General features: G+C 64.2%; 4 protein-coding genes across 6 annotated transcripts; 1 reads left to right on the top strand and 3 right to left on the bottom strand.

Annotated features, from left to right (window-relative positions):
- Positions 1 to 3,104: 3,104 nt before the first annotated feature.
- SRXN1 (sulfiredoxin 1) lies at positions 3,105 to 4,795 on the bottom strand. Its single transcript, XM_032704592.1, is given in 2 exon segments — positions 3,105 to 4,203; positions 4,361 to 4,795. Coding segments are annotated over 2 exon segments (624 nt in total). The 5' UTR covers positions 4,781 to 4,795; the 3' UTR covers positions 3,105 to 3,999.
- A 1,299-nt stretch (positions 4,796 to 6,094) lies between these two features.
- SCRT2 (scratch family transcriptional repressor 2) lies at positions 6,095 to 11,084 on the bottom strand. The gene is made up of 2 exons (XM_032704591.1): positions 10,959 to 11,084; positions 6,095 to 8,839 (listed from the first exon to the last, which is right to left on the bottom strand). Exons 1-2 carry the CDS (start codon positions 11,080 to 11,082, stop codon positions 8,133 to 8,135), a joined length of 831 nt encoding a protein of 276 aa, XP_032560482.1. The 5' UTR covers positions 11,083 to 11,084; the 3' UTR covers positions 6,095 to 8,132.
- A 3,477-nt stretch (positions 11,085 to 14,561) lies between these two features.
- SLC52A3 (solute carrier family 52 member 3) lies at positions 14,562 to 17,846 on the bottom strand. 3 transcript variants are annotated; one of them, XM_032705211.1, is made up of 4 exons: positions 17,714 to 17,846; positions 15,728 to 16,798; positions 15,360 to 15,483; positions 14,562 to 15,237 (listed from the first exon to the last, which is right to left on the bottom strand). In XM_032705211.1, the coding sequence occupies exons 2-4, from the start codon at positions 16,753 to 16,755 to the stop codon at positions 15,007 to 15,009; spliced, it is 1,383 nt and encodes a 460-aa protein (XP_032561102.1). In that variant the 5' UTR covers positions 16,756 to 16,798; positions 17,714 to 17,846; the 3' UTR covers positions 14,562 to 15,006. The 3 variants fall into 3 exon arrangements, with proteins under 3 accessions (XP_032561102.1, XP_032561103.1, XP_032561104.1); XM_032705212.1 differs by having other exon boundaries at positions 17,215 to 17,728; XM_032705213.1 differs by having other exon boundaries at positions 17,570 to 17,728.
- A 4,966-nt stretch (positions 17,847 to 22,812) lies between these two features.
- FAM110A (family with sequence similarity 110 member A) lies at positions 22,813 to 25,977 on the top strand. Its single transcript, XM_032705214.1, has 2 exons — positions 22,813 to 23,008; positions 24,146 to 25,977. Exon 2 carries the CDS (start codon positions 24,215 to 24,217, stop codon positions 25,223 to 25,225), a length of 1,011 nt encoding a protein of 336 aa, XP_032561105.1. The 5' UTR covers positions 22,813 to 23,008; positions 24,146 to 24,214; the 3' UTR covers positions 25,226 to 25,977.
- Positions 25,978 to 27,233: the final 1,256 nt, after the last annotated feature.

Here is a 27,233-nt window from a genome sequence, read left to right as displayed (position 1 = left end):
TTCCTGTGCTGCCTGGTAGGCATGTGGTACAGGACGTGCGTCCCCATGCCTGGACTCCCTTGGCCCCCCCAGCACTGCAGCCTCAGCTCTGACTCAGCCAGGCAGCACGAGGCTCAGCTGGGGCTGTGGAATCACAAACCTTCCGCTGGCTTGAGCGGGTGCCAGGACGTGGTGGGGTTTGGCATTGCAGCACTCCTGGCTGATCCAGCCAAACAAGCTGACCCCCAGGTAGAGGGTAGCATTGGGCAGTGGGTCAGGCATGCACAGGACCCTGAGTGGGACACGTGGCATGGAGGGGACATGGCCCGAGCATGGGGTTGCAGCCCTGACCCCAGTCCAACCAGGCCCTCCCAGGCTGGGGGGCATCAGGGGGTTGGGGTGCTGGGCACCCCGAGGGCTGGGTCCTGCCTCCATTGCCAGAAAAATGCCCCCTGCCCCCACTCCAGGGAGTGTTTATCTTTGAGGTGATACTTAAGTGTAAGAAAATAAACAGGGAGCAGATGGACCAGGGGCCAGGGCTGCCCCCAGCCCTGTGGGGCCACTCTGGCCCTGCTGGGAAAACACCACGGCCGGCGAGGCAAATGGATTCCAGACCTGCAGCACTGATGGAACATGTGGTCACCAGGACATCGGGCCTGACCCTGCTGAGCCCCAGTGAAGAAGTTCTAGACTGACTGGTCCAACCCCACCCCACCCCACCCCATCCCGTCCCATCCCATCCCATCCCATCCCATCCCATCCCATCCCATCCCATCCCATCCCATCCCATCCCATCCCATCCCATCCCATCCCATCCCATCCCATCCCACCATATCACTTCTATCCCATCCCACCCCACCCTGTCCAATCATATCCAATCCTACCGCATTGCATGCCATCCATCCCATCATATCCCTCCCAGTCCCACCCCATCCCACTGAGTGCCCTACGGGCACTGCCTGGCCCCACTTGTCTGTAGCCCCTGACCAGCCCCTGGTGCTGGGGGATGTCCAGGACTGGCCCCTCTGCCTGTGGCTCCTCAGTTTTGGGGCTCTCAGGCCAGTGAGGCCACGGGCTCAGGAGCTGCCCCATCCCAGAGCCCTGTCCTCTCCATCTGGGCACAGGTATCCTCTGAGTCCAGGTGCCTCCCACTCCACGTTGAACCCAGCAGGGCTGGGGTGTCATTCCAGGGGAGCCTATCCCTGCTCCCTAACACTGGGAGACCAGGACTGGCAAACCTGGGAACCCCTGGAGCCCCCCCGGGTGGGGAGGAGCAGTCAGAGTCTCATGGGGACCGGGTCTTGTGAAACCTTTGGAGGAGCAGGAGTGTTTTCCTATATTCCAGTATCAGGGCTATGTCAGGGTGACCTGGTGGGTTCCCAGGCAGTGTGGGAAGCACCAAGCCCCCTCCACCCCCTGGGCTGTACCTGTGGGTCAGGGCTGCTGGTCTGGAAAGCATTACACGCCTGTCGTGCAGGGAAGTCTGTCCCAGTTCCGGAGCCGGGACCCCCCCACCCGTCCTGGGCTGGGGGGAGCCCACAAAGCGCCTTTGTTCCTGCCCTGGAACGAATGGATTGGAAGCAGCCGGATCGGCTGTCAGCCGGCGACACCGGAGACCCCGCGGGTCAGGCAGAGGGAAGGGGGACAGGTGGAGGACGGAGGGATGGAGGCAATGCAGGGATCGCTGGCTCTGGCAAACCCCACTCCCATGCCAGCCAGGGAGCTGTGGCACCATCAGTGCCAGCTGCGGACCAGCTCCCGCTGCCCACACTGTGCCAGCACCGGGGATGCACCAGTCAGGCCTGGAGATGCTCACACAGCACCTTGGACACAGTGTCTGGTCCTGGTTCCAGTGAGTCCCTGGAGCAGTGTCACGGGCACCCTGGCGCTGGCACAGACCTCTGTCACCGTTTGCAGGAGGTGGGAAGCTGGAAGACCAGATCCTGCAGCGGGTCTCCCAGGTGGAAGAAGCCCCCATGGGGTGCAAGGAGAGGACTTGCAGCATCTGTGCATCCTTGGTTCGTTTCTACTTGTGGAGTCCCAGCTCTGCTGAGCTGTCTTTCATCTGAGGGAAGAGGGGTACGAACTGTGGGAGAGGGGTGAGCAGAGCCCACATGAGAGGCCCAGAACGGGGGGCACACAGGACCTGGGCAAATACCAGTCCCTACCATTGAACACTCATTTGGGGCATCTTGGAGATGTCCACGCTGCCACAGGAGCTGCAGCAGGAGCTGCTGCCTCCTCCCCTCACCCCCCGCTCTCTAACAAGAGGAAACTTTTTAGCACGCCACAATTCTTTGGAGAAATTTATGGCCCATCAGGGAGCCGCGGGCCAGGGTTGCTCTCTGTGAGTGCTTGCAGGGCTTCCTCCCGGCGCACAGCCACTTTGATGTGGCACATGCAGCTCTGCCGCACCGGAGTCTCCCCCCCGTCCCTTCCCTCGTCCAGCACCCCCAGCCCACCCTGCTCTTCCTCCCCAGTGGATCCTGAGGAAACGTGGAGGCAGCGGTGAAGCGTGCCCTGTCCAGTGCCAGCACTGCCAGCTCCTGCCATGCACACTACGCTGCAGAGCTGCTGCCTGGGGGCCATGCCCTCCATCCAAACCCTCTCCCAGCCCGTTTCTGCCCCAGGAGGACAGGATCTGTCCAGGAAGGAGTGTGACTGAGGAGGCAGAAGTGTCCGGCTGCAGTTCCTGTCCCAGTCCTGCTGCTGACTCATGGTGTGGTGGGTGAGTCAGTAGCCTTTCCCCTCCCTGGACGGAGGCTCCAGACTCGGAGGGATGCTGAGATGCTCAGGGGATGCTTGGGGTGGTTTTTCCAGCCTGTACATGGGGTGACGATGTGGTTCTTGCAGACATGACACCATCCCAGCACGGCGGGACCACATGTGCTCCCCACCGCCGGGCCAGAGCTGATCCTGAACTCAGCTGCATGGCTGGGCTGTCTGGCAGAGCACTGTCCCTGCACAGCGTTCATCCTCTTGCAGAATATCCATCCCCTTGCAGAGCATCTGTCCCTGTTCCATGTGCCCACAGCCACTGCTCTTGCTGGTGCCAGGGCAGCATGCTGTGCCGTGCTCCATCCCTGCTCCCAACCCCATCACACCGCAGCACCAGGCCCGGGAGCTGTGGGGCTTTGATCACCTTTATTCTAGGTGCAGCAGCAGATTTCCCCACCCCAGCATTTTGGAGGTGTCCCCAGGGACAGGGGGACGATGAGATGTGTCCGGGGTTGGAGCAGAGGTTTTTGGGGCAGGCACAGCCCAGGGTCCCCCAATCCGGGCACAGGGTGTGCCCAGAGTCGCCGTGAGAGGGCTGGGGACTGGCCTTGCCCGGTTCAGCTGTGCCTCCTCCCAGTACCTCTGTGTCTTGATTCGGCTGTGTCCCGCTCTGCTTCTATGCCTTCCCGGTCCGTCTGTATCCCTTCCTGGTACATCTGTGCCTCGGACGGGCTGTGACCTGTCCCAGTTCCAGTGTGCCCTGCTTCAGTCCGTCCCGGTTGAGCCGTGCCCCGATTAAGCCCCTCCTGTCCCGGTTCAGCCATTCCCGGTTGAGCCATGCCCCGGTTCCGCCCGTTCCATCACCGTTCAGCTATTCCCGGTTGAGCCGTGCCCCGGTTCAGCCCACCCCAACCAGTTCACCCCGTCCTGGTTCATCCCGTCCCGTCCCGTCCCGTCCCGGTCCCCGCAGTCTCCCGTAGTGGCGGAGCGCGGCACAATATCGCCACCTGCCGGTCCCGCCTCGCCCCGGACACCTCCCGGTACCGGCGGGACCCTGACCCCATCCCGGCTGGAGAGACTCCAGGGGCTCCCCTCAGGGTTGGAGGACCCTGACCCTATCCTGGCTGAAGGAACCCCGAGGACCCGCGCCCCAAGGTGGGAGGACGCTGACCCCATCCCTGTGGGAGGGACCCCGGGAACCCCCTCAGGGCTGGGAGACCCCGACCCCATCTTCACCAGGGGCTCCCGGGTAGGAACCAACGGCAACAGCGGGGGCTGCGGGTGCATCCTCGGGATGCTGGGCTAGCGCAGGTGGGGCGTGGAGGAGCCAAGGTAGGTTCGGAGATCGCTGAGGGTGGAGGGGATGATCTTGGCAGGGATGGTCTCCCGCTGGAGTGCCTGGTGGGCTGCAAAGCGGTGGCAGCCTCCGAAGGAGTAGAAGTAGTCACCTCCCTCGCTGCCTTTGACCCAGAGCACGTCGATGGGGGGCACTCGCTCGGGATCTTCCTGGGAAGGGACAGAGACATCCAAGAGTAACACACTCCAGCACCCCCAACCCACCCCGACACCCCCCGACCTGCCTGTGCTGGGGCTTGGGTGCTGCGAGCTTCCCCAGCAGCGCCCTCCGGGTGGCACGGGTAGGTGTGGGAGGGGCTGCACTCACCTGCAGGGTCTCCACCAGGCTCTGCACTTTCCCTGGATCCAGCACTGGCGGGATGGGCCGGATGAGGACGCGCATGGGCACGTTGTGTACGGTCGAGATATGCTGTGTGTGAATGCTCCGATCATCGGGCTCGGCCATGGCTGCTGCTGCCAGCCGGCCTTGGCCTTCCTCCTTCCTGCCCAGCCGAGCCCTCTGCTCTGCCCCGAGCAGTGCAGAGCCCAGCCGGGCCGCTCTACTTCCTCCTGGCCCCGCCATCGTCATCGTCGCCGCCCCCGCCCCGCTGTTTTGCAGAGTCACAGTGAAGGGGCAGGACGGGCTGCCGGGACGGGTGCCAGAGCCAGCTGGCCCTCTGCCTGCTCCTGAGAGCCTGCAGTCAGGGCTGCCCTCACCTCCTCATCCCCATGGGACAATCCTCGGCATGTGACAGCTGAGCTCCCTACCAGCTGTGCTGGGGGTCCCTGTCCTGCCCCCCCACCCCAAAAGCTGCCCAGGGGTCTCTTTTCCCACCTAGCCATGCTGGCACACTAAGGATCATTCTGCAGCATCTCCTCTGGGAGCTGGGATGTGCCCCCCACCTGCCTGGCTGTACCAGGAACAAATCCCCACCCCAGAGCCCTCTTCCTGCTACGCTGACACCCGTGGGGTCCTCGGCGAGGAAGAGGAGGCATGACACAGCCCCAGAGCTGAGCAGCAATGCTGGGATTCTCCACAGCTGGGGCAGACACCGCGGTATTCCAGCCCTGAATCTTTCTAGGTCATTTCTTCAGACCAGTGTCCTAAATGGGGAGAGGCTTCCAGGAAGAACTGGGTCCCCCACCCCATCAGCTGCTGCAACCAGGGCACCCTGGATCCACAGTGGGGTTGTGATGCTGGCAGATGGCTGCTCCTGATGCCCTCACCCTGGCTCCTGGAGGGCATGGAGGGTCCCCAGCCCTGGAGCTGACTCGGAAACATGCTAGTGATGGTCAGGGACTGGTTTGTGAGGCTCTGGGATTAGTATTTTGCAGGGTGAATCTGCTGATGACTTTGCAGGTGAATGGTTGCACAGATGTCCCTGGGAGTGCAGGACTCAGCGAGGGCACTGCTGACAAGCTGGACACCAAAAAAAATTTGCCCTCCCCCTTTGGCACTCACATGCGAGGAAGGCTGAGGGGAGAGGGCAGAGGGGAGAGGGGAGAGGGAGCCCCTGGGAGCAGGGTCTCTGCTGGGTTGTTCCCACCACCCCTGACCACATCCCATGGGAGTGGATGCCAGCACGGCAACAGCTGAAATAAAATCTGCTCACCGAATCCTCCCCATCCAGCGAGGTGGAGCCCCAGGGGTGTGTGAGCATCGTCGGGCCCCGGGGGGGCTGCCCACCAGGCTCTGCGCCTGCTGCCGGGATTTCACACACTGCTTTACTTCCAGGTCAGTGAGTGCTCTGCTGTGCTCACAGCCCCCAGCGCCCTCACGAGCAGGATGGCATCATAAAACCCCCCTTGTCACGGCAGGGGGCTGTCTGGCTGCTGCCCACTGGCTGCAGGGCTGGCACGGCCACACGGGCAGCGTGGGATGCTCCGGGTGCCTCAGCTCCCAGCAGGCTGCCAGGACATCGCCCCTCACTTTGGGGCAGTTCTCTCCACGATGCTCCAGCCCAGGACTGGCTGTGGGCACGGGGCACCGTGGGGATGGGCATGCTGGCAGCTCACTTGCCACCACCCGCCACCGGCAGCACAAATCCCCCGAGACACGTGGTTAGTGGCAGAAATCCCTTTTATATCCCTGAATTGCGTTACAAGTAATACTGCGGGCGGCCGGATCTCAGTAGACTTGTCGTACTGGGGCTGGCGAGTACAAAACCTGGCAGAAAAAATCTATCATGCACGGAAAATTATTGCTGTAGTATCTGCTATTTACAGGAGAGAGGGGCAGCGGCGCGGTGCTCCGAGCTTGCCGGCCGTGGGACGCCGTGCTCCATGGAATGGCGCCGGCATCGCGGGGAAAGCCCGGTGGGTGCCTGCGTGGCCGGGGCGATGCTCGTCCCCTGCGTGGGGTGTGGATGCGTGACCACTGTGCCACAGCAGCGGGGAGCATGACAGGGACATCCCCACCGAGCCCGTGACCAACGCGGGCGCCGAGGCGGCGAGAGGAAGACGGTGCAGGGAGGAAGACGGTGCAGGAAGACAGTGTGGGGGTGCACGAGTGCGGCCCCGTGACGTGCCGGGCTGAGCCCCAAGGTGTCGAGGACTGGCACAGGGTGATGGGGCTGTGGCAGCTCGTGGCCCGAGGTAGGAGGCGGAGGCGTGGGTCGGGCCCCGCTCCGGGATGCCGTGCACGGCGCTCGCTCCGGGGCCGGTGAGGGGATGCTCCACCAGGAGGTTGCATAGAGTGGCTGGTTTGTCCCCATCGGGCTGGCACGGGGCACGGAGCAAAGCAGGAGCCTGCGGCAGTAAGGAAGACGAAAGAGAAGGGCTTTGCCTTTGGGGGAGGCTTGCAGGGCATGGAGCCCAGGCTGCTGGGCCAGCTCATGCCCTCCCCGGGCCCTGCCGCACTGTCCACTCTCAGGGTCCTGTCCCCGTCTGTGCCACCGCGGCTTGTCCTGGGCACGGCAGCTCTGCTGCAGCTCTGCCACCTCCTGCAAGCCAGCGCTGGCCCGGCCCGGCCAGTCTTGGCAAATAAATAGTGAAAAGCATAAGTTATAAATAATATAAATAAGAACATTTAAATAGACTCACCCAAACTTTACGGCTACTCTCACCCCCTCCTCCTGAGCGCAGGCGGGGGGATGATGGTGAGGAGCTGGGAGTTGGCTGGAGAAGGGGCTGAGGAAGGGTTAGGGCTACATGGGGGGGCAGTTGGGGGTTTGGGTGCTGCCTGCCCCAGGGCTGGGTCTTCAGCCCAGCTGCCAGCCCAGCCATTTGCACGGCAAGGGGGGCTGCACCTGTCTGGGGCAGGTATTTCCCAGCCCATCACCGTGGCAGAGGCCAGTTGTGCCTGGCCAAGCCAGGAGCTGGGATCCAATGGAGGACACGTCCCATGGATCTCTGATGGGACCCCCTTGCTCTTCCCCTAACTCTGGGCCTGTGGAGCCACAGTGCCAGGGTGAACACAGTGCCAGAGGGCAGGGGGGCAGCAGAGTGCCCTGGGTGGTGGGCTGCAGGGACCCCAGCCTCCAAGGGGGACTGGTAGCCCTGCCTTCCATCAGCCTCAGCAGCCGTCAGTCCTGCTGAGCCAGCAGTAGCATCTGCCCATGGTCCCATCAGGGTTAGGGTCAAGGGGAGGGTATGCTCCTGGAGGGGAGCAGAAAAGTGTCTTTTCTCCCCCGGGATCCCCCGGAGTGAGAAGCAGCAGCTCTAAATAAATAATAGTAATAAATTAAATAAATAAAGGTGAAAATCACAAGCTGGGGGAGGAAATCTATCCTGGATCTGGAAGAGGTCCCCAGGTGAGTCCCCTGCAGAGAAACCTGCCTGGCTGCAGGGGGAGCTCGGGGACCCATAAGCTTGGAGCAGGGTCCCATTGTGGGGTACCCCCTTCCCAGGGAGCAATAGGGTATCCTCCCAGGTGGGGAGTGAGTCTGCAGGGATGTGTCCTCCAGCCTCAGCACGGCTTCAAACTGGCTGGCTGCAGCTGCAGGAGTGCTGGCGTGGGGACTGGGACCAGGATGGGATGGGGATGGGGACGGGGTGGGATGTGGATGGGAATGGGGACAGGCACGGGATGAGATGGGGATGGGGATTGGATACAGGGATGAAGGGATGAAGATGGGGATGCGCCACAGGGGGCTGGGGGCCTAGTTTCCTATTGCACAGCTGTGTTCGGAGCCCTTGAAGCAGGCGGACTCATAGTGCTTGTTGAGGTACGACTTGAGGGCGAAGGTCTTCTCGCACTGCTTGCACTTGTAGTGCTTGAAGGCGGAGTGGGTCTGCATGTGGGCGCGCAGGTTGGAGCGGTCGGCGAAGGCCTTCCCGCAGTGGGAGCAGCCAAAGGGCTTCTCCCCGGTGTGGGATCGCATGTGGCCCTGCAGCAGCCAGGGCCGGCTGAAGGCTTTGCCGCACACGTCGCACTTGTGCTTGAGGTTGTGGGTGAGGACGTGCATGGCCAGGGCGGGCATGGAGACGTACGCCTTCCCGCAGGTGGGGCATTTCCTCGCCATCTTGCTGTCCAGGCTGCGGTGGGTCTGCTTGTGCCGGCTGAGGTTGGAGGAGGTGGCGTAGGTCTTGCCGCACTCGGGGCAGGAGTGGCGGTGGCTGCCTCGGCGCTGGCTCTCGCTGCGCCGGCGCGACCGCCCGTCCGTGATGAAGAAGGCATCCATGGAGTAGCTGTCTGTCACCGCTGCCTCCCCGTTGAAGTAGCGGGCGGAGAAGCTGGACTGGGGGCTCTCGGGGTCGCTGTACTCCTCGTGGCCGGGTGCATAGGCTGGGTCCGGCGGTGGTGGTGGCAGACCTTGCTTCTTGTCTGTGTCGTAGCCAGCTGGTGCCAGGCAGTGCTGGAGGTACCCTGTGGGAACAGCACAGCAAGGTCATCACCCCTCCGGGCCAGCCTCACCAGGGACTGGGGAAAGACACAATCCGAAATTGCCCGTTGGAGGTGCAGAACTGGGGTTGTCCCTCCCCCACTGGTCCCGGTCCCCACTGAGTCACTTGAGCACTGGAACTGCCTCATCCTGCCCTGGCTCCTGTCTGCATCTGTCGGCAGGATGGGTCCCATCCCGTAGCGGTGGAAACCGGGAATGGGGCCATGGAACGTCCAGATGTGCCTGCCCCAGCTGTGGGCAGCCCCTGGGGGCAATTAGCTGCCAGACAGCTGTCAGTGCCGGGAGCCTCATTGTTCACCGTGGCCGTGCCGGTAATGAGCTCTGCTCTGTGGGCAACCACGGTGAGGGGGACGAGGCCACTTTCCCCAGCAAAGGGGCTGGGAAAGCCATACATATCTCCGCTGTCCATGCAGGGTCTATTCTCCGGAGATGGGACAGTATCAGGAAGGCAGCACCACCAGGGTCCTGCGCTCCCACCAAGGAGGGGGACCTACAGCCCCCCAGGTGTGGAGTAGGGCTCAGGTACCACTCCACTGGCATCACCCCCATGTGACATTGGTGCTGCTCATGACCCCACTTCACACGTGGGACTCCCAACCTGTGGCAGAGAGGGCGCCTCACTGGCATCCTGGTCCCTCCATCCTGTCACATCAAGGTCACCGCAGGAGCAGCAGTGCAGTCCCCTTCCCACCGGGCCAGCAACTCTGGTGGACACACTGACACTCCAGGACCACCAAACTCGTCCCAGCAGTCCCCTATCTTGTGCACACTGGTCCCTGCAAGCTGCTTGGTAACAGAGGGGCTGTCAGGGGCCTGGGGTGGGTGCACGGCTGGGCTCACCAGTGCATGCTGTGGGGCAGGGTGAACAGCTGTGGCAAAGCATCCCCTAAACCCAGATCCCTGGCCAGCACCCACAGGATGCCCTGCCTGGGGCAAGCAACCATCGCCGTTTGTCCCGTGGCTGCCGGGGATGCCTGTGGTGGGGAGGGGGCTGCGTGGTGGGGGCAGAGCCGGGCCCCCCCGTCCCCCGCGCCGTGCTGACAGCGCGGGCTGTGCAGAAAGCGCTCTGCTCAGCAATTTCTCACGTTGCCTCCGTGCATGCAGCAAGGTTATTTCCAGGAGAGCAGCGTCGGCAGCTTCTGCCCAGCTGCAGCACATCCCTCCCCCACCGGCTCCTGGCTCCTGAGGAGGGGGGAGCAGAGGACCCCCTGGCCAGACGGGTCTAAAACCCTCGCCCCGCGTAGGGAAAACCCATCAAGGGCTGGGGAGCACTACAAAAGGGGGGACAGGCACCGCAACGGCTGGGCAATGCTGGCTTGTGCATGGCTGGATCAGGCCCATTCCCGCATGCAGCTCCGTCTCCCGGCCCCTGAGCATCCAGGACTCCCCAGCCTAAGGAATGGAGCCCCCTGACCTCCCGTCGTCCCCTCTTCTAGGACAGGTCTCTGGGCCGCCCCGTCGGGAGGCTCTGCCGAGCCTGGGGGACTCCGAGCCCACCCCAGATTCCCCCCGCAGGATGGGGCTCTAAGGACCCCGGCCACCCCCAGCCCAGCCCTTCGCACCTCTCTCAGCGCTGCGGTGGGGGTGTCCCCCTCTTCTCCCCCGCCTGCTCCCCGTGCCCCGGGGGGGCGCCGGCCCCCACCGCGTTCCCAGGGGGGCTCAGGGTACCGCTGCGAACAATGAAACCCGCCGGCACGGCGAGGCTGCCGCCCCCGCCGCCCCTCGCCGCCCCCGCAACCCGGCTGCTTCGTGCACCCCCAAACTTGTCACCGGAAGGATCCCGTCTCGGTGCTCCCTGGGCGGAGGGGGGGTCTCGAGGCTGCCCACGGGGCTGACGCTGTCACGCAGGGGATGTTTCCCCAAAGGACCAACTTCGGCAGCGCCCGGTGGCCCCGGAGCGGGGAGCAAGACGACGAGGGATGACACCCCCCACCCCGCACCCCCTGCCCGCCGCGGGACACAACGCGGGGACCCTCGGCCCGTCCTGCCCCGCGTCCCCCTGTGTCTCCTCCCCGGTGCCCCGCCGGGAGCACAGACAATAGCGGCGGGGGGGCCCCTCTGGACCCCCGGCCCCGCACTCACCATCGCCGGCGGCGGGGCCAGGCAGCGTGTAGGGGGGCTCCAGGGGGGCGTAGGGGGGCGCGGGGGCCCCGGCGGCCGGGAACGCCTCCGCCTTCAGCTTCTTCACCAGGAAGGAGCGGGGCATGGCGGGGCCGGGCAGCGCTGGACACCTCCGGTACCGGCACCGCCACCGGCCCCGGCCCCCGCACCGGCCCCGGCCCCCCCCCGCCCCGGCCCCGGCGCTCGGCCCCGGCGGTGCGCACGGAGAGGCGCGGGGAGGCGAGTGCGAGGGGCGGGGAGGCGGCAGGGTGGCGAGGAGGAGGAGGAGGAGGAGAAGGAGGAGGAAGAGAAGGAGGAGGGGAGGACGGGGGGGGAGGAAGGGGAGGAAGGCAAGCGGTCGTTGGGGGAGGGGGCCGCTTCGCCCGGCCGCGCCCGGAGCCCCCCCGGAGCCCCCCGAGCCGCCGGCAGCGCGGGGCGCCCCGGGCATCACGGCAGTGTGGGGTCCCCGGTCCCTCCCCCGGATTTCTCCCCCCACCCCGGCCACGGACAATGGGGACACGGGGGGACCGGGGGGTGGGACATGCTGCTGCCTCCCACCGCCTTTGTCTCCCTGCCGCCAGCCCCCAGGGCCAGGGAAGGACGGGGCTGCGGAGTGAGAGTCCCCATCCCGATGCCTGTCCCTATCCCTGTCCCGTCCCTTGTCTTCTCTTGTCTCCATCCCTGTCCTCTGTCCCTGTCCCTGCTTCTTGACCCTTTCTCTTTTCTCTGTCCTTGCTCCCTGTTCTTATCCCTGTTCCCTGTTATCATTCCCATCCATCTTCCCTGTTCTCATCTCTATCCCCAGTCCCTTTCCACTGACCCCTTTCCCTTGTCCTTTTCCCTGTCCCTTGTTCTCCGTCCTCATATCAAAAACCTAAATTGCAAGCGCATACAAATCCCTGTTCCCTCTTCCCTGTCCCACCTCTGTCCTGTCCCCATCCCTGCTCGCTATTCCCATCCCTCTTTTCCTGTCCCTTTTCCCACCCATGTCCCTGTCTCCATCCCAGTCCCAGGGAAGCACTGTGACCTTCGCAGCCACAACAATAGGCTCGTGACAGTGCATTGTTCCCCGCGGGAGCCCCCACTCCCACTTCCCCCCTTCCCCTCGCCCCTGCAGGCAGCCGGTGGTCCGGCGCTGCCTCTCTCTGAAGTTGTGCTCTCTGAGGGCCAGTGGGTGACACGGGGACCTGGCTGGCAGTAGGCTCTGCTCTCCCCGAGCCCTGTGCAATGTGTTGCAGCACTTAATAAGGATGGTCCCCCAGCTGTCACTGCAGGCAGAGCGCTGGCACGGCTGGCGCGGGGCAGCCCTGGGCACCCCCAACCTTGGGAGGCACCAGCTCCTTTGGTCAGGGATGTGGCATCAGGTCTGGAGGCCAAAAGCAGCACCTCTACAGCTGGCACTGTGAGCCTGACTACTCACATCCATGTCTGCTGCTTCAGTCGTGCCCAGAGACACGGCTGGAGCCAGCCCTGCAGTGCCCATGCTCACTGCTTTGTGTGGTACCCCACAGCCCAGGGCATCTCACAGCATCCCACAGCCTGGAGCATCCCACAGTGCTCAGCATCTCACAGCATTTGATACCCCACAGAATCCCACAGCATCTGATATCCCATAGCATCCCACAGCATCTCACAGCATCCCATAGCTCACAGTATCCCAGCTCACAGTATCCCACATCCAGAGTATTGCACACTCCACAAGATCCTAGGGCTGGTCCCCATGTGGTCTGGGGTCTTTCCACCCTAATCCCAGGGCTGTGGGTCCCAGGGCTGTGGGTCCCAGGGCTGGTCCCCACATGGGCTGGGGTCTCTCCACTCGCTCCCGCAGCGCTTGGCTGGGGCTCGCTGGCAGCACCATGAGCCCCATCTGTCCCCGCAGCGCTGCCCTGACGTCAGGGCTCTGCCAAGTTCAAGGTCACCGCTCCCAGAGGGCTGCGGCCCCGGGGGGACATCGCCTGCCGGGCTGCTCCCAGCGTCCCACACACACACACACACACACACACACACACACACACACTGGGCTTTCGGCCTCTGCTCCCTGATTTATTTATCCGTGCGTGTGTTGGTTCTCTCCTGGAAGGCACGTTTGCAGAACGGACAATTACTTACGCCCTAGTTGGGCCTGCCTGAACGCTGCCCGCTGCCTGCCTGCTGCCCACTGCCTGCTGCCTGCCCACTGCCTGCTGCCTGCCCACTGCCTGCTGCCTGCCCACTGCTTGCCCGCTGCCTGCTGCCTGCCCGCCCGCCCGCTGCCCTGGGATTTTGTCTCTCTCCAGGCTGCGGTGTAATAAGGGAGGTAATTAAGTGTAAAAGGCAGGAGGAGGGAGTGCTGGGAGGGGGGAGCAGCCCCAGCTCCTTTCGGAGGCAGGGGACTGCGATAATGTATGGTAATAACCGCAGCCAGCCCTGCCGAGCTGATAGCGCTGACGGCAGTGCCTGGGCCCCCCCAAACCTGCCCCCACCGCCATGGGGAGGGGGGGTAGCGCCAGAAGAAAGGCTCAGCCTTCCTCCGACGGGTTTGTGCCTTCCCGAGCAGCTGTATGGAAATAATTCCCATCGGAGGCAATTGTTTCCCCGGCAAGAGGGAGGGGTCTGTGGGGGTACGGTGGGCGAAGGGTTTTGGGGGCTCCCCAGGGGAGAAGCATCCTTTTGGGGAGCAGGAGGAGAGGGGTCAGGACTCTGCTTCGGCTCCCAGTCTCCCCACAAGGGACACATCCCACTCCCAGGATGAGACAACCTGCCCTGCTGTGCCCCCACATCTCTCACCGGTCCTCAGCCCCCTGTCCCCCCTGGATCCTGGATGTGTAGGGCTGTGGGGTCAGCCGGGAGCTGCCGGGGAATGCCCAGAGGTGCTGGGGGTCAGAGCCCACTGCCCTCACTCCTGCCCTCTCTGCTGCCTCAGCTGCAGGACCCCCACCAGTGCCAGCTTGGGAGGCTGCTGGCCATTAGGTATTCCAAGTGCATCCTTCCCGGAGGCGGCCGGGCCGCAGCCGGAGCCCCGAAGTGGCTCCAATCCGTGGTCTGGTGCTGCCGCCAGCACGGGGAGCAGATGCCAGACAAAGGGCCGGGGACAAAGGCCCGGCTGCCTCGTGCCCCAGGGAAGGGGCGCAGGCGCGTGCGAGGCACGGGCGCTGTCCCATCCCGGAGCTGCCGCTGCCCCCTGACCCCCGTGCCTGCCATACCCTGGTGCTCACCTGGCTCCTGACCTGGCCAGCACAGTCAGGGCACAGCTGGGTACCAGGTGGCCCAGCCCTGGCATTGGTGGTGTGACACCCCCGCTGACGGGCATTGTACCCACACTGCTCCAGTGCGGGGTTCTGCTGCGGCCCCTCTCCAGCTCTGCACCCCCAGCACTGCCCTTCTTGGGTTGCAGCGGGGCTGAGATGGGGTGCAGCAAGGCACAGGGCTGCAGGGAGGGTGCAAAAAGCACAGACAGGGCCACAGCAGAGGATGGCAAATGTCAAGCACGTGCCCCCAGTTCCACCGTGCCTCAGTTTCCCCAGCTGCTATTGGGGCCCTCGTGAATGTGCCGTGTCCCCCTGCCATCCCCCTCCCCATGATTGCCTTTGTCCCCGCTCCCCCCAGCTGGCTGCAAACCCCCTGTCTGGGGGCAGCTGCCACAGCACAGGGCCGGGAACGCTGACGGAGCTGCCGGGTGCAGCTGGGGCTGTGCCCACCCGTGGAGTCCAGGGGGGCTTTGGGGCAAGATGCCAAACGGTGACAGACCCCCCAGGGGAAGGGATGGGGCATGGCCCCAGCTGAGAGGTACCCAGGCAGGGGGCACTGGCACAGGCAGCTCCCTCAGCAGGGGTGGGGCAGCAGGGAGACAGAGGGCTGAGCAAACACCTTCTATTGCTTTCATGTCATGGGGACACCCTGTACGCAGGCTGGGGAAAAAGCCCCGGAGCTGCTGCTGCCTGGGGACTTGGCAGAATCTGGTGGGGAGACATGCCTGCAGCCATCCCAGTCCCAGCGCTGCTTCCCAGCCACCCAGCCTCGCTGGTTTTGGGAGTTCGTGCCGGCAGGAGGGTCAGTCCTGGGGTGCCCGTCCCGCTGGGCACTGCAGGCTGCAGTAGTCAGCGGATTTGAAGAGGTTGTAGATGTTGACGAGGGGGAACATGAGCAGTGCCCCGAGGAGGGAGCCCAGCTGCTCCAGCATCCCGTACCACACCAGCGCACTGCGGCTGCGGCTCCGCAGGATCACCCCGGCCATCACCTTCACGTAGGTGAGCGTCCCGGTGAACAGCACCCAGGAGAGGACCTGGCAGCACAGGGGGCAGAGAGGTCAGCAGGGCTGGGGGAGGTTCCCAACTGTGGGGCTGGGGGACAGATCCAGGGGTGGCCTCAGAGATCTCCCCGGGTGGGAGGGACCCCGTGACTTACAATGATGACATCGCCCCACTGGGACTGCTGGAGGAGTGGACAGGGACTCATCACTGCCATGGCCATGTTGTAGGCACCAAAGCCTGTCCCTGCCATGGTGAGGAAGCCCATCAGGAACAGGGACCTGCAAGGGACATGTGAGTGACACTGGGGAACACCACCAGCCCATCCCTGGATAGTGGCAAAGACGGCTCCTTGCTGGCTTCATCCTCCATTCCTGGGGTGTCTGTGCTGCCAGGGCACGGGCACCCCACAGACCCTCTCCCACTCAGTGCCTTCTTTGCAAGCCCCTGCAAAGCAGGGGCCGTTCTTAAGGCAGAATCCCCTGGGGTGCACCCTGCTGCATCTCCCTGCACCCCACTACCTACCTGCTGGGCAGGAACGCGGCCACGACGCAGGCGAGGGGGTTGGCCATGGAGCTGAGCGTGGCTGTCAGGTGGTAGGTGGTGTGGCCGTAGGGCAGGCAGGAGTAGGACTGCACCGACGGCAGGACCCCATTTGTCAGGGCGCTCACCCAGGTGATGATGAGGTAGATGAAGGCGAGCTTGGTCAGGGAATAGGAGACCTTCTCTGGTAGGACGTCCCCTTGTCCCTTGGGATCCTTCGAACATGAGCAGCTTCTGCTCAGTTGCGGGTCAGCTGCCTCGTCAAGGATCTGGTCAAATGAGTTCAGCACGATGTTGCTGGGAAAGAGCTGCTGCTGGGAGAGCTCCCACACCTTGGGCTGCCGGCTGAGGAAGAAGAAGGCCAGCAAGCAGATCAGCATCATTGCAGTCATAAGCAGGAAGAAGACAAGGGTGGAGAACTTGGGTAGGAGGTACTGGGTCTCCAGCTGGGAGATGGTGCTCTCCACAGTCTCATTGCCAGTGGTGATGTTGACCTCGTAGCTGACGTTGGCGCAGCTGGAGATGCCAGAGCCCTGTCCCAGGGCGATGAGAGCAGGGATCAGCCCACTGAGCCCTTCGCCTATGAAGAAGGTGGTTGTGTATTGGGGCTGCAGCTGCATCATGAAGGGCAGGAAGGTGACGGAGGAGGTGCAGTCCACCAAGGACAGGAAGAAGGTGAGGATCAGGAAGGCGATGCTGTGGGACTTCCCAGCGATGACGGAAGTGTGGTTCCAGAGGAAAGAGAGGAGCAAGCAGGCTATGACACCCACAGACACGACCACATAGATAACAGCCACCTCCTTCAGCAAGCCAGGCCGAAAGCGGTTCATGAGGGTGACGAAGAGTGGTCCCACGTTGGCCATCTGGATGATGATGGTGATGTAGGAGGGCAGGTCCCACTGCTCCGGCAGCACCGTCACCAGCAGAGGCACCTCCACCCACAGCCCATTGATGGCCACCCAGGAGCCTGTGCCAAAGGCACAGGCGAGGAGGTGGGTGAGCAGTGCCATGGTTCAGGGCTGGGTCCCTGGGCCCAGGGGCGACGCTGCCGTGCTGTGAGGAGAGACTTCGATGAGTGTTGGGGTGAGATCTGACCCCACCAAGCCCCAACCCTGTCCTCTCGTGACCGCTGCCTACGTAGGCAGGCAGGCAGAACAGCTTCTCTCCCACGTGCCATGGGGGTGCGGAATCCACAGCCCAGCCCGATCCGCCTTTGCCCTCTGCAAGCCCTGTGGACCCCTCTGCTCCCTTGAAGTGATGACACTGTGCCCTCCTGCCCTGGGTGTGGAATCTGCTGGGCTCCACCTGGTCTCATCCCGGAGGGCTAGGGCTTGGCAGCAGCAGGTGCGGTACCCAGGAGGGCATTGAACTTGCCTGAGCTCACGTGTCAGCACGACATAGCCTTCAAGGGTTCAGCACAGCCCATCGAGGCTCAGCACAGCCTGGTTCAGGGTAAAGAGGGCTCTCACCTGGACGCTGAGTGGCCTGGGCAGCTGCTCTGCTGGGAATGGAGGTCCTGTACCTCCCACTGCATGGGCAGGGCAGGGCGACGCAGCGCCCGTCTCCTCCCAGCCTGGTCCCTGAGATCCCGGCAGGCTCGGGTGGCCGCGGGATAAAGGCCCCAGCAGCCCAACCTGCAGCCCAGCCTCTGCTCGTACCTCCCAGCTGAGTCAGCTGGGATCCGGACACATCCCCTGCCCGCTCTCATCCCGCTCCTGGGAAGGACTCTCACGTCCCGTGCCCCCACGTTCCATGCCCCCGCAGTCCCGCAGAGCCGTCTCCAGCCCTCTCCTGTGGCGCTGAGCCCGCCAGAGGAAAACTCACGTCTCACGGGGCTGAGCCTGGCAGGAGCGACAACCCAACCATGGCCCCGGCTCCGCGGGGAGGCATCGGGGTGGGAGCGGGAGCCAGGAAGGAAGTGGGGTCCGGTCTGACCGGTCCCTCGGCAATCTCCCAAGGGTAACTCACTGCGCTTTGGGAAACCGGCAGCACCACGCGGGCAGGAGCCAGTCCTGGCTGCCGGAGCAGTGACGTGAGGTGGCGCGTCACCACCTCCGGATGCCGACGGGTGATAGCCTGGCCCTGCTCTGCTCCTCGTCCTGGTCCCAGCTGGCAGAGTCTCCAGCTCAGGGGGGTGATTATTCTTGGCGGTGTCCTGGACTTTGCCCTTGTCCCCGCCTGAACTGTTTCCCACCTATCACAGACTCTTCTTGCAGGTGCAATTGTCTCCCGGTGACGGTTCCTGTCCCCATCGGGGGTCTCTGCGGGGTCTTGGGTTGGCATGGGGCCCTCGGGGACCCCCGAGTGTGGCAGCTGTCCCACCTTGGAACACTGCGGGAACCCAACTGTGAGCCAGCGTATGAACTACTTGTACCAGCCGGGTGAGGAGGCAGACTCTAGGTCTGTCTAGACCTAAAGCAGCACCCCCACCCCCCGTCCCATCCCAGCACCCACCGCCCCAGGATGCCTCATGGCAGCTCTTCCCCCAGCACCCACCGGGTGTCGCTGGGAGAGCGGGCTGCAGCCCTGCGAAAACTGGAGCTGCCTTCTCCCGCCTGCCTGCCTGCTTCCCTGCTGCCCTCCTTGTCTGCCTTCCCTGACCTGCTTCCCTGCCTGCCCTGCCTGTCTGCCTGTCCCTGTCCCTTCGGGAGGCTACTGCTCCTGTGGGAGTACCGATAGCAGCCAGGGCTGTTCAGTGCAGTGGGGACAAGGGTGTCCCTTGGCACTGCGGGGACGGTGGGTGCCCGTGGTGGGGGATGGTCCCAGTTTGAGGTGCTGCTGTGGTTTAACCCCAGCAGGCAGTTCAGCCCCCCCCCCCCCCCCCCTGCGCAGTTGCTCACTCACATCCCTCGGTGGGATGGTGGACAGAATGGAAAAAGGTAAAAGGGACAAAAGTAGTAGGTGGAGATAAAGTCAGTCTAGTAGGGAAAGCAAGGATGTCCTACAGTCCAGGGTATCCCTTGGTCAGGGGGGCAGCTGTCCCATCCATGTCCCCTCCCTATTTCTGTGCACCCCCAGCCCTCTGCCCTCTCATTCACTGGTGGGGCAGTGTGAGGAGCAGAAAAGTCTCTCGTACTGTGTGAGCACCGTTCAGCCCTAATCCAACACCCCCGGGTTATCAGCTTTCAACACAATTTGCAAACAGTCCCACACTGGCTCCCACGGACAAAATTACCTCTGTCCCACTAAAAAGCAGTACAAAAGCCCAGGGGACCTGGAAGGCAGAGAACACGTCCAAAGCGCTGGGGGAAACTGGGCGTGGGGAACTCGAACTGGCCCTGGGGCAGCTGAGATCGCTGTGTGTCCGTGGGGATGTGGACAGGGAGGGAATGGAGAGGGGACAACAGTTGTCCTGTGTTTAATTTGGCAGCACAAAGGAGCAGCGCAGACGGTGGTGAGACCCTTCCCAAGGGCAAGCGGCTGCAGGGCAGGGGCAGTGGAGCTCGAGGGGGTGTTGGATGCGGGACCCCCATGCTGCCCCTTCACGCTCCTCACCCAAATCCACCCGACACGTGCTGCCTGCCCTGCCTGTGCCTCCTCCGCCCCCTGCCCGTGCCTCCTCCGCCCCCTGCCCGCCCCGCAGCTGAGCCCCCGGCCCCCCGGCCCCTCACCCCTCCACACCCCCAACAGATGCGAGCGAAGGCCCCGGAGGCAGATGGCAACATTTGTTAGCCGAGTGGTCCCTGCCTGGGAGACTTTGCTGGGCTGTGATGACCAACCCTCTGGAAGCCCCCTCCTCACCAGCCGGCACTGAGGACCCCATCCCAACTGCAGCCAGTGCAGGGCAGGGGGTGCAGCGGGGCTCCCCAGGCTGGGCACGCTGCCCGTGCCGTGGGGGTGTCTGGATGGTGGGAGGGCATGGGAGGATCGGCAGCCCGGGAGAGCAAGGGTCAGTCCTGAAGCTCAGCCCTGGCTGGACTCATCCGCTTCCAGCTGGGAGCGGTGGAGACTGTCTGCCTGGGCGGGGGGGGGGGGGCTGCTGCTCCATTCCTGGGGGACAAAGGGGACCCCTTCGCCCCAGAGACCACTGGCCACCACATTTGAGTGGGTGTGACCCCCCAGACTTGGGGACCTGCTGGCGGGTTACAGCCGCTGGACCCCGGCAGCCCCAGCGCCATTTGCATCTCATTTCCATGTGAAAGGAGCAGGTCAAGTTGAAAGTTGAAAGGCTGGTGGGGGGCGGCCGGGAAGGGGCCGCTGCCGGAGGTGAGACCCCAACAAAAGGGCTGGATCCCCAGGGCCCAGCGCTCGCCTGTCCACGGGCTGTGGCCACGGCCCCACGGCAGCCGCCATCTGCGGGTCCGTGCCGCCGCCACCGGCCAGACAAAGGCCTCGTGCCCGGCATGTCCCCATCTGTCACCTCCCCGGCTCCTGGCTCCCTGAGCAGAGACTGAGTGGGGACATTCGGGTGCAGGCAGCATCCTTCCCTCTGCCCACGGGGAGCGGGGCGATGCTGGGCACAGCAGGAGCCTCCCCATCACGTCTCCATGTCCCTTCTAGAGCGGCTCTGCAGAGCTCTCACTGAGGAAACTCAGGCAGGAGCAGAAGGTGGTTTGCCCTGGGTTAGGACATGGCAAGGGGCTGAAATAAAACACTAGGAATTAGCACCTACCAAAATGAAGGGATTGGGGGCTCCCAGCTCTGGAGGTACCTCTGCGTGGGGCTGCCCACAATGCACTGATCCCCAGTGGGTGCTACCAGGCACCTGCAGCCGCCTCCACCCAGCACTTCCAGGGGGGAATTGGCCTCTGAGTGTGTTTTTGCTCATTTGCAGCTGCACTTACCGTCCAGGAGGTCCTGAGAGTGGCACGGAGGAATGTCTGTGGGAGGTGAGAGCAAAGGCAGTGCCAGTCCCTCTGTTTCCAAACACTGTGCCCGTGTCCCTGGAGCAGCAGTGGAGGTGCTGTACCAGGTGCTGGGGAAGCATTCCTGCAGAAGGTTGCCCTCCCGGAGCATGTCCCGGGATGCTCCTGGGGAGGGCGAGGCACGGGGCGCTGCCTGGCTCCAACGCCCTGCTCCAACGGGCCAGACATGCCCGGGCAGCTCCAACAGCCTCCTGCCTGCACCCGTGCAGCCTCACAGCCGTGGGGGGATGCAGCCTGAGGGCTCTGCCCTCGCCTACCGACCGGGCAGGGATTTTCCAGCCGAGCCCGTTGTGCGGATCTGAGCTCAGGGCAGCCCTCTGGCTCCCAGACAGCTGTTTACTGTGTGCTTCCCTTGGCTCTTCTCCCTCCACCAGCTCCTTGTGTTGCTCCAAGAGCAGTTTGAACAATGCAGGGCTGTAACTGAGCTCCATGGCGTGGGCCAAATGCTCATTCCCTCTATGCAGAGCTGACTGGAGATGTCAGCACCATGGGGCAGGAGCCACCCTGGGGCTGGGGTCAGGCCAGTGGGTTCAGGTGGCTGTGGGCTTGGTGACCCTGCTCGAGTGTGTCACCTCTCTTCTTGCTCACCAGATTATTTTCCTACACTTTGGAATTTTTGCTGTCAGGTGCACGGGGAAATAAAGCGAGTTTTCCACATCAGAGCAGGCCCTGCCAGCCGGCCATGCCAGTGACACATGGGGACTCGGGTGACCACGGGAGGGCTGGGAATTTCCCTGTCTCCCTCAAGCCCTGACACAGCATCAGGATCCTCTGCCCGCAGTGGGCAGCGACGTTCAGAAGGGGTTTGTCTTTGTCCGTGTGAGCACCTCAGGCCACATGTGCATCCGGGCTGCCCAGCCGGCACCACGGGCTGAACCGGCACTTGGAACGTCACCAGGCACTGTCACGCTGCGTGACGCAGCCTGGCATGGAGGAATGCCCCGTGGTTTCGATCCCATGTGAGCGCTGAGCTGCCTTGGAGGGCGTCCTCGCCCGGCACTGACTCAGCAGCAGCCTCCGCACACGGAGCTGCTCCAGTGCCCGCCGGCCGCCCTCCCACAGGGACACGGGGAGGACGTGGCTGGGGAGCAGGAGGTGCGGGGACATTGGGACACCATCGGGACACCCTCGGAAAGAGCGCAGGGGGAAGCAGTGCGGCAGTTGATCCGCGCTGAGGAGGCTCCCACGCCGCAGGGCCGATCCAGGTGGGTGGTGGAGGTGGTGCTGGTCCCGTGCCGGTCCCGTGCCAGTCCTGTGCCAGCAGAGTGGGGCTGGGTGAGCTGGTGGGGGGGGAGGTCACAACCGCACACCTCTGGAGCAGCTCCTCCAGGCCGGAGGTGAGCCGGTGTGCCAAGTGAGCCTGGCTGGGCTGCCTGGCCCAGGAAGGCAAGGAGCTGGGCCATGCTGGTTATTGCCCAGCACTCAGATCCCCACACTCTGGCTGGGCTTGGGGCATGGGATAATGTTGCTGTGTTTTTGGGTCTGTTGGAGGGCGGCTCCGCTCGGCTCACCTTGACTCGGTGCAGCCCGGCTGTGCCAGCACAGCGGCTCAGCACCACAGGAATGTGGAACAGCAGGTTGTGCCTAATCTGGTTGTCCGTGCTGGGGAGGGGACCCCACACTGGCCACAGGTGACTGTGTTGGGGGACCCTGTGTCCTTGTCCCTGTGCCCCAACAGCCACCCTTGGCTTGGCCCCAGGGCTGTCTGGCACTGAGCTGGGCTCCAGCGCTCAACATGGGGACATTTTCCTCCTTCACCTTGCTTGGGGAGCACATTTGCAGCCAAGAAACCCTCCCTGTGCTGGGCACTGGCACGAGGGCAGCAGGGCTGGCCATCGGCACAGGGTCTGGGCAGTGCTGGACGCGAGGGGTGCTGCAGAGGGTTGCAGAAAGCTGCTCCAGGGAGGACACAGGAAGATTTGTGCTGGTGCTGGGACCATCCCCAGCTGTCACCATGCCTGATCGCCCCCCTGCAGACACTTTCCAGGTCAGGAGGCAGCGTGTCCCCCCAGGCAGGGCACGAGTACGGGGACAGAGACAGCCATCCTCCCCCAGGCCTCTCGCCTGTCACAGCGTGTCAGCGTGCTGTGCAGGGACCCTGCTGGGGTGCAGATTCTGGGGGGGTTGGGGCTGACACACTGTAACCCCTGGGCTGGCAGGGGGTGCAGGCATGGCTCAGCTGAGGCTCAGCCATGGCTCAGCCGTGGCTCAGTGGGGCTCTGGGTGCCGAGGCTGACTCCTGCCACCTGCGGCCAGAGCTGGGACAGGATCTGGGCTGCACCCAGGAAGTTTGTGCAGGGAGGTGAGCGGGTGACGTGACAGTTGCCTGCTCAGGGCTGCCGTGAGAGCGAGTGGGGCCACAGCACACTGGTGCCCATCATACCCACCACTGCTCCCGGTGAGTGCTGGGGCTTGCTCTCACCTCCTCAGGGCTCAGCAGTACCCCAAATCAGGACCCCCAGGGGAGATCTCAGAGCAGCTCGGGAAGGGGCTTGGGGGAGGAGGCCTGAGCCCTGTGTCCCCCTGTATGCCCTGCCACTGCCTGAGCTTCCCTGGGTATTGGGACCCTTCTGGGTGTGCCCACCCCTGGGCAGGGGGCTGCAGAGGGGTGCAGGGCTGGTTTCTGTGTGCCCCTCCTTCCTGCTGTGGGCGGGCACGGTGCCTCTGCCTTGTGGCAGCGGCTGCGCTTGTTGGGGTTGGCAGGGGCCCAAGGACACGGGGTGCACGGGGCCCCATGCTGCTCCCAGCACACTGTGGCTGGGGAAGCACTGGTGGAAACCCCCACCCGTACTTTCCAAGGAGCTCCAGGATGGGAGCAGTGAGTCTGTGAGCTTGCAAGGGCAGCCACGGAGCTTGCAAGAGGGCCTAGGGCTGAGGAACAGCAGAGAGAGTGGAGCACCGATTCCCCCAGCCTGGTAGGGTGGTGCGTGATGGAATCCCGGGCATGGGGGAGGCACTCCTGGGAGTAGGCAATGCACCCCTCAGCATGGGTGATGTAAAGATGTGGGTGATTGCACCCCTGGAAGCAATCAGTGCTCCCCTAGGAGCGAGTGATGCACCCCTGGGAGAAATCGGTGCTCCTCTGGGAGTGGATGATTGATTCCTGGGTGAAGGAAATGCACCCCTTGATGTGGGTGATGCACCCCTTGATGTGGGTGATGCACCCCCTGGGCACATTCAGTGCGCCTCTTGATGCAGTCGGTGCATCCCCGGGCATATGCGATGCGGGCAGAGCATCGCTGAGGGGTGCTGGGCTCTCCCCGCCCCACTCGCTCCCCAGGGTGCCCCTCGCCGGGGCCGGCTCCATTGGCCCCGGTGCGGTTTGAAGCAGGCGTGCGGCGCGGATTGGCCGGGGGACGTGTCGGGGAGGCTCGGCGGTGGTGGAGGCGTGGTGTCCGCCTTCAAATAGGCAGCCCGGGGCCGGCGGCGCAGCCAGTGCAGCACCGCACAGCCCGGGCAGCCTTTGTCTGCCGCGGGGCCGGGGCGCGGGCAGGGGCAGCATCGCAGCCGCGCTCACTCCGGTCCCTCTTCGCAGCCGACGGCACGTGAGCCCCTCGCTGCCCGTGGCGGCCGCCCACCCCCTGTCCCGGTGCCGGCACGGAGGATGCCCGTCGAGGCGCTGCAAGCCGGCGACACCATGAAGGGGGTGACGGTGACAGCGCCTTTCACCTCGGTCATGCCCGTCCGCATCCTCCGCAAGGGCCCCGCGTATTTCCGCCGGCACGCCGAGCCGGGGGCCGGGAAGCCCAGCGCAGTGGAGAGGCTGGAGGCCGACAAGGCCAAGTATGTGAAGAGTCAGCGGGTCGCCAGCACCAAGCAGGAGCCGGTGAAGCCACTGCTGCTCAAGCAGCCCCTCTTCACGCCGGGGGTGCGCCGGGCTGTGCTCACCCCCAGCCGCAGGGCACCCGCGGGGCCGCGCCGCGCCGAGGCTGCCAGCCCGAAGACCTCCCTTGACCTGGAGATCCTCAACAACCTCATCAACCTCTGTGACAGCCCCTTCCCTAAGGCTGAGAGCCCGCTGAGCAGGGAGTGCAGGTGGCGGGCGGAGGCACCGGCGGCGGAGGGGGCTGGCAAACTGCCGGAGAGCCCCACCACTGCCAGGCCCCCCGGCAGCGTGGCCGTGCGGAGGGTGGACGTGCGTCCCTGTGGAGCTCCGAGGAGCCCAGTGACACCAGTGCCCGCATCCCCTGTCCCAGGTGGGCTGCCTGTGACCCCGTCCCGGAGCTCACCTGCCCGCCCTGAGAGCGCCCGCCGGCAGCCGCTGCTGCACCGCTCCAAGTCGGACCTGAGCGACCGGCTCTCGCGGGCCACCGCCGACCTGGAGCGCTTCTTCAACTACTGCGGCCTCGACCCCGAGGAGATGCAGGACATGGGGGCCGAGCGCTTCGCCCGCGCCAGCTCCGACATCGTGTCCCTCAAATTCCACAGCGTGAGCACGGCCAGCTCGGAGGGCGGGCGCTCACCGCCAAGCGCTGCCACACCGGAGGGGCGACCGGGGCGACCGGCCGAGCGTGTGCCCTACGGCATCTCTGTCATCGAGCGCAACGCCCGTGTCATCAAGTGGCTCTACGGGCTGCGCCAGGCCAGGGAGCCCCAGCAGGTCTCCGACGTGTAGCAGTGCCACGGTGGGCACCGGAGATGGGTTGCTTGCAAGCGGGCGATGTTGGATGGGGACAGGGCACAGGCTGTGCCCCGGGAGGAGCAGGGACCTCTTGCCTGTGACAGGACCCTTGAACTCAGCCCCTCCTGTGCCACAGCGTCACTGGCCCGATGTGGTGGCTGGGCATACATCATCAGACCCCTCTGGCAGCACTGAAGAATCAGGTCCCTGCCAGCCCATGGGAAGGCAGAGGATACGTGTGTCCCTGGGTGTGTGGCTGGTCCCCAAAACCCATGGAACCTCATGTGTGGCTGGCCTGCCTGCACTGCTGGCGGTTCTTGCCTGCCGTGCTCCTCACCAACACCCATGGGCGGGGTGCAAGGGGCTGGTTCCCCCCTGCACGGAGCAGGGACACAGCCCTGGGGAAGGAGCTGCCCCTCTGCAGCCTCCACTGAGGGGGTCCCGCTGCCTGGGGTGGGGTTCGTATCCTGGTGGCCCCATCTTACTGCTGAAGGTCTGGGAGAAGCTGGGTGCTTCAGGGGGCAAACCTGACCCCCTGCTTGGAGCTGCCCAGGGCTGTGTGTGTGTGTGAGTGGCTGCGGGTGCCTGTGTCTCCCCCCGGCTGCCAGTGGGCGTGCGGCCCCCACCATGCTGGGCCTGGTATTTATGAAGACAAGAGTTCCTCTTTTCTACTGTTTTTCCCAATGTTTGATCTGTAAATAATAATAATGGTAGTGCAGCCAGGTTTATTAAATGTCTGTGTTTTGGAGGCTGTGCGTTGTCTCTCGAGGCGGTGGAGGTTGGGATGGGGCAGGGACCCTTGGAGTGCCTTTGGATCTGCAGGACTGGGGGTGCTGAGCGGGGGGGTGCTGAGTGGGTGGGTGCTGGCAGGAGGGATGGGTGCCGTGCTGTGGCGTGCCAGCGCGGGGCCCGGCGGGTACGGCAGGGCGGCGGGTGGGTCTGGCAGGTCCCGGCAGAGCCCCAGTCAGTGGGATTCCCCTCTGTGCCATGCAGCCCTCCCCTGCCTCTCTCCAGCAAAGCTTGGCTGGGTCCTGGCTCCCCCGAGACTGGGAGATGGGGGTGGTGATAGTGGAGACCTCCCAGTCGGGCTGGGATGAAAGTTGGTGCAGGGAGTGCTTTGAAGATGAAAAACACCTGTGTGTTCTCCCAGGGCAGCCTCGCATGGCTGGGGCAGCTCTGAGGCCCCCTTGACTGGGGCCTCCACCCAGCACTTGGAGGCCCCAAAAAAGCCCCCATGAAGAAGCATTTCCCACTCCAGCCCAACTCCTGCACTGTGCATGTCCACCCAGATCTGCTGCCTGGGGAGCAGGATCCATCCATCTCCTGCCAGGTCTGAGTGTTGGGGATGTGGAGGGCAGGATGTTGTGGCAGGACACGGTGAGAGGACACGGTGACCGGATGGCATCTGGCTGTGAGTCAGCCTGATGAAGTGCTCTGGGGAAGACACACATACCCAGGGGATCCTTAATGATGGCACATGGGGCACCAGGTGTCTCCCCCGGGAAAACACCCCGGAAATCAGAGGGGGACAGGGACCCCAGGCACCCACTTGGGGACAGCCTTTGCCCTTGGGGAAATCTCTGAGGGAACCGGATCCCCACTGGTGGCTGGGACCGGCTGTGCTGCTGGATTCCTCAGCCTGGTGTGTCCCAGGGCTTGGTCTAAATTTGCTGCTATGGCTAAGGAGAAGGGGGGGAATGGGCCAAGAAGCCACATGTCCCCCAGGCACTGCCTGTCCTCGGTGTGGCTCCGCTGCCCCATGTCCTGCATAGCCGGGACCTGACATGGCTGCCCAAAACCCTGTGTGCTCATGTGTGCAGGCATGATCCTGTGCATGCATGTCCAAGGGTATGTGCATGTCCACGTGCATGTGTGTTTGTGTGCATGATTTCTGTGTGCATGCAGATGCACAGACAGCAGCCGTGTTCCTGAGGCAGGAGTCTCCATCTGACCTGGCACCCACGGGACTGCCAGCATGAAACCCCGGCACAGACACATCCAG

This window comes from Chiroxiphia lanceolata, chromosome 17 (genome assembly GCF_009829145.1).
Source record: "Chiroxiphia lanceolata isolate bChiLan1 chromosome 17, bChiLan1.pri, whole genome shotgun sequence".
Classification (NCBI taxonomy): Eukaryota; Metazoa; Chordata; class Aves; order Passeriformes; family Pipridae; genus Chiroxiphia; species Chiroxiphia lanceolata.
This window is presented reverse-complemented; position numbering and strand designations above follow the sequence as displayed.

Coding starts and splice junctions, on each gene's coding strand:
- SCRT2 (XM_032704591.1), bottom strand. CDS start 11,082: ATGCCCCGCTCCTTCCTGGTGAAGAAGCTGAAGGCGGAGGCGTTCCCG. Junction 8,840..10,958: donor TGGCCCCGCCGCCGGCGATG/GTGAGTGCGGGG, acceptor CTGTTCCCACAG/GGTACCTCCAGCACTGCCTG.
- SLC52A3 (XM_032705211.1), bottom strand. CDS start 16,755: ATGGCACTGCTCACCCACCTCCTCGCCTGTGCCTTTGGCACAGGCTCC. Junction 15,484..15,727: donor GCCGCGTTCCTGCCCAGCAG/GTAGGTAGTGGG, acceptor TGTCCCTTGCAG/GTCCCTGTTCCTGATGGGCT. Junction 15,238..15,359: donor AGTGGGGCGATGTCATCATT/GTAAGTCACGGG, acceptor CTGTGCTGCCAG/GTCCTCTCCTGGGTGCTGTT.
- FAM110A (XM_032705214.1), top strand. CDS start 24,215: ATGCCCGTCGAGGCGCTGCAAGCCGGCGACACCATGAAGGGGGTGACG.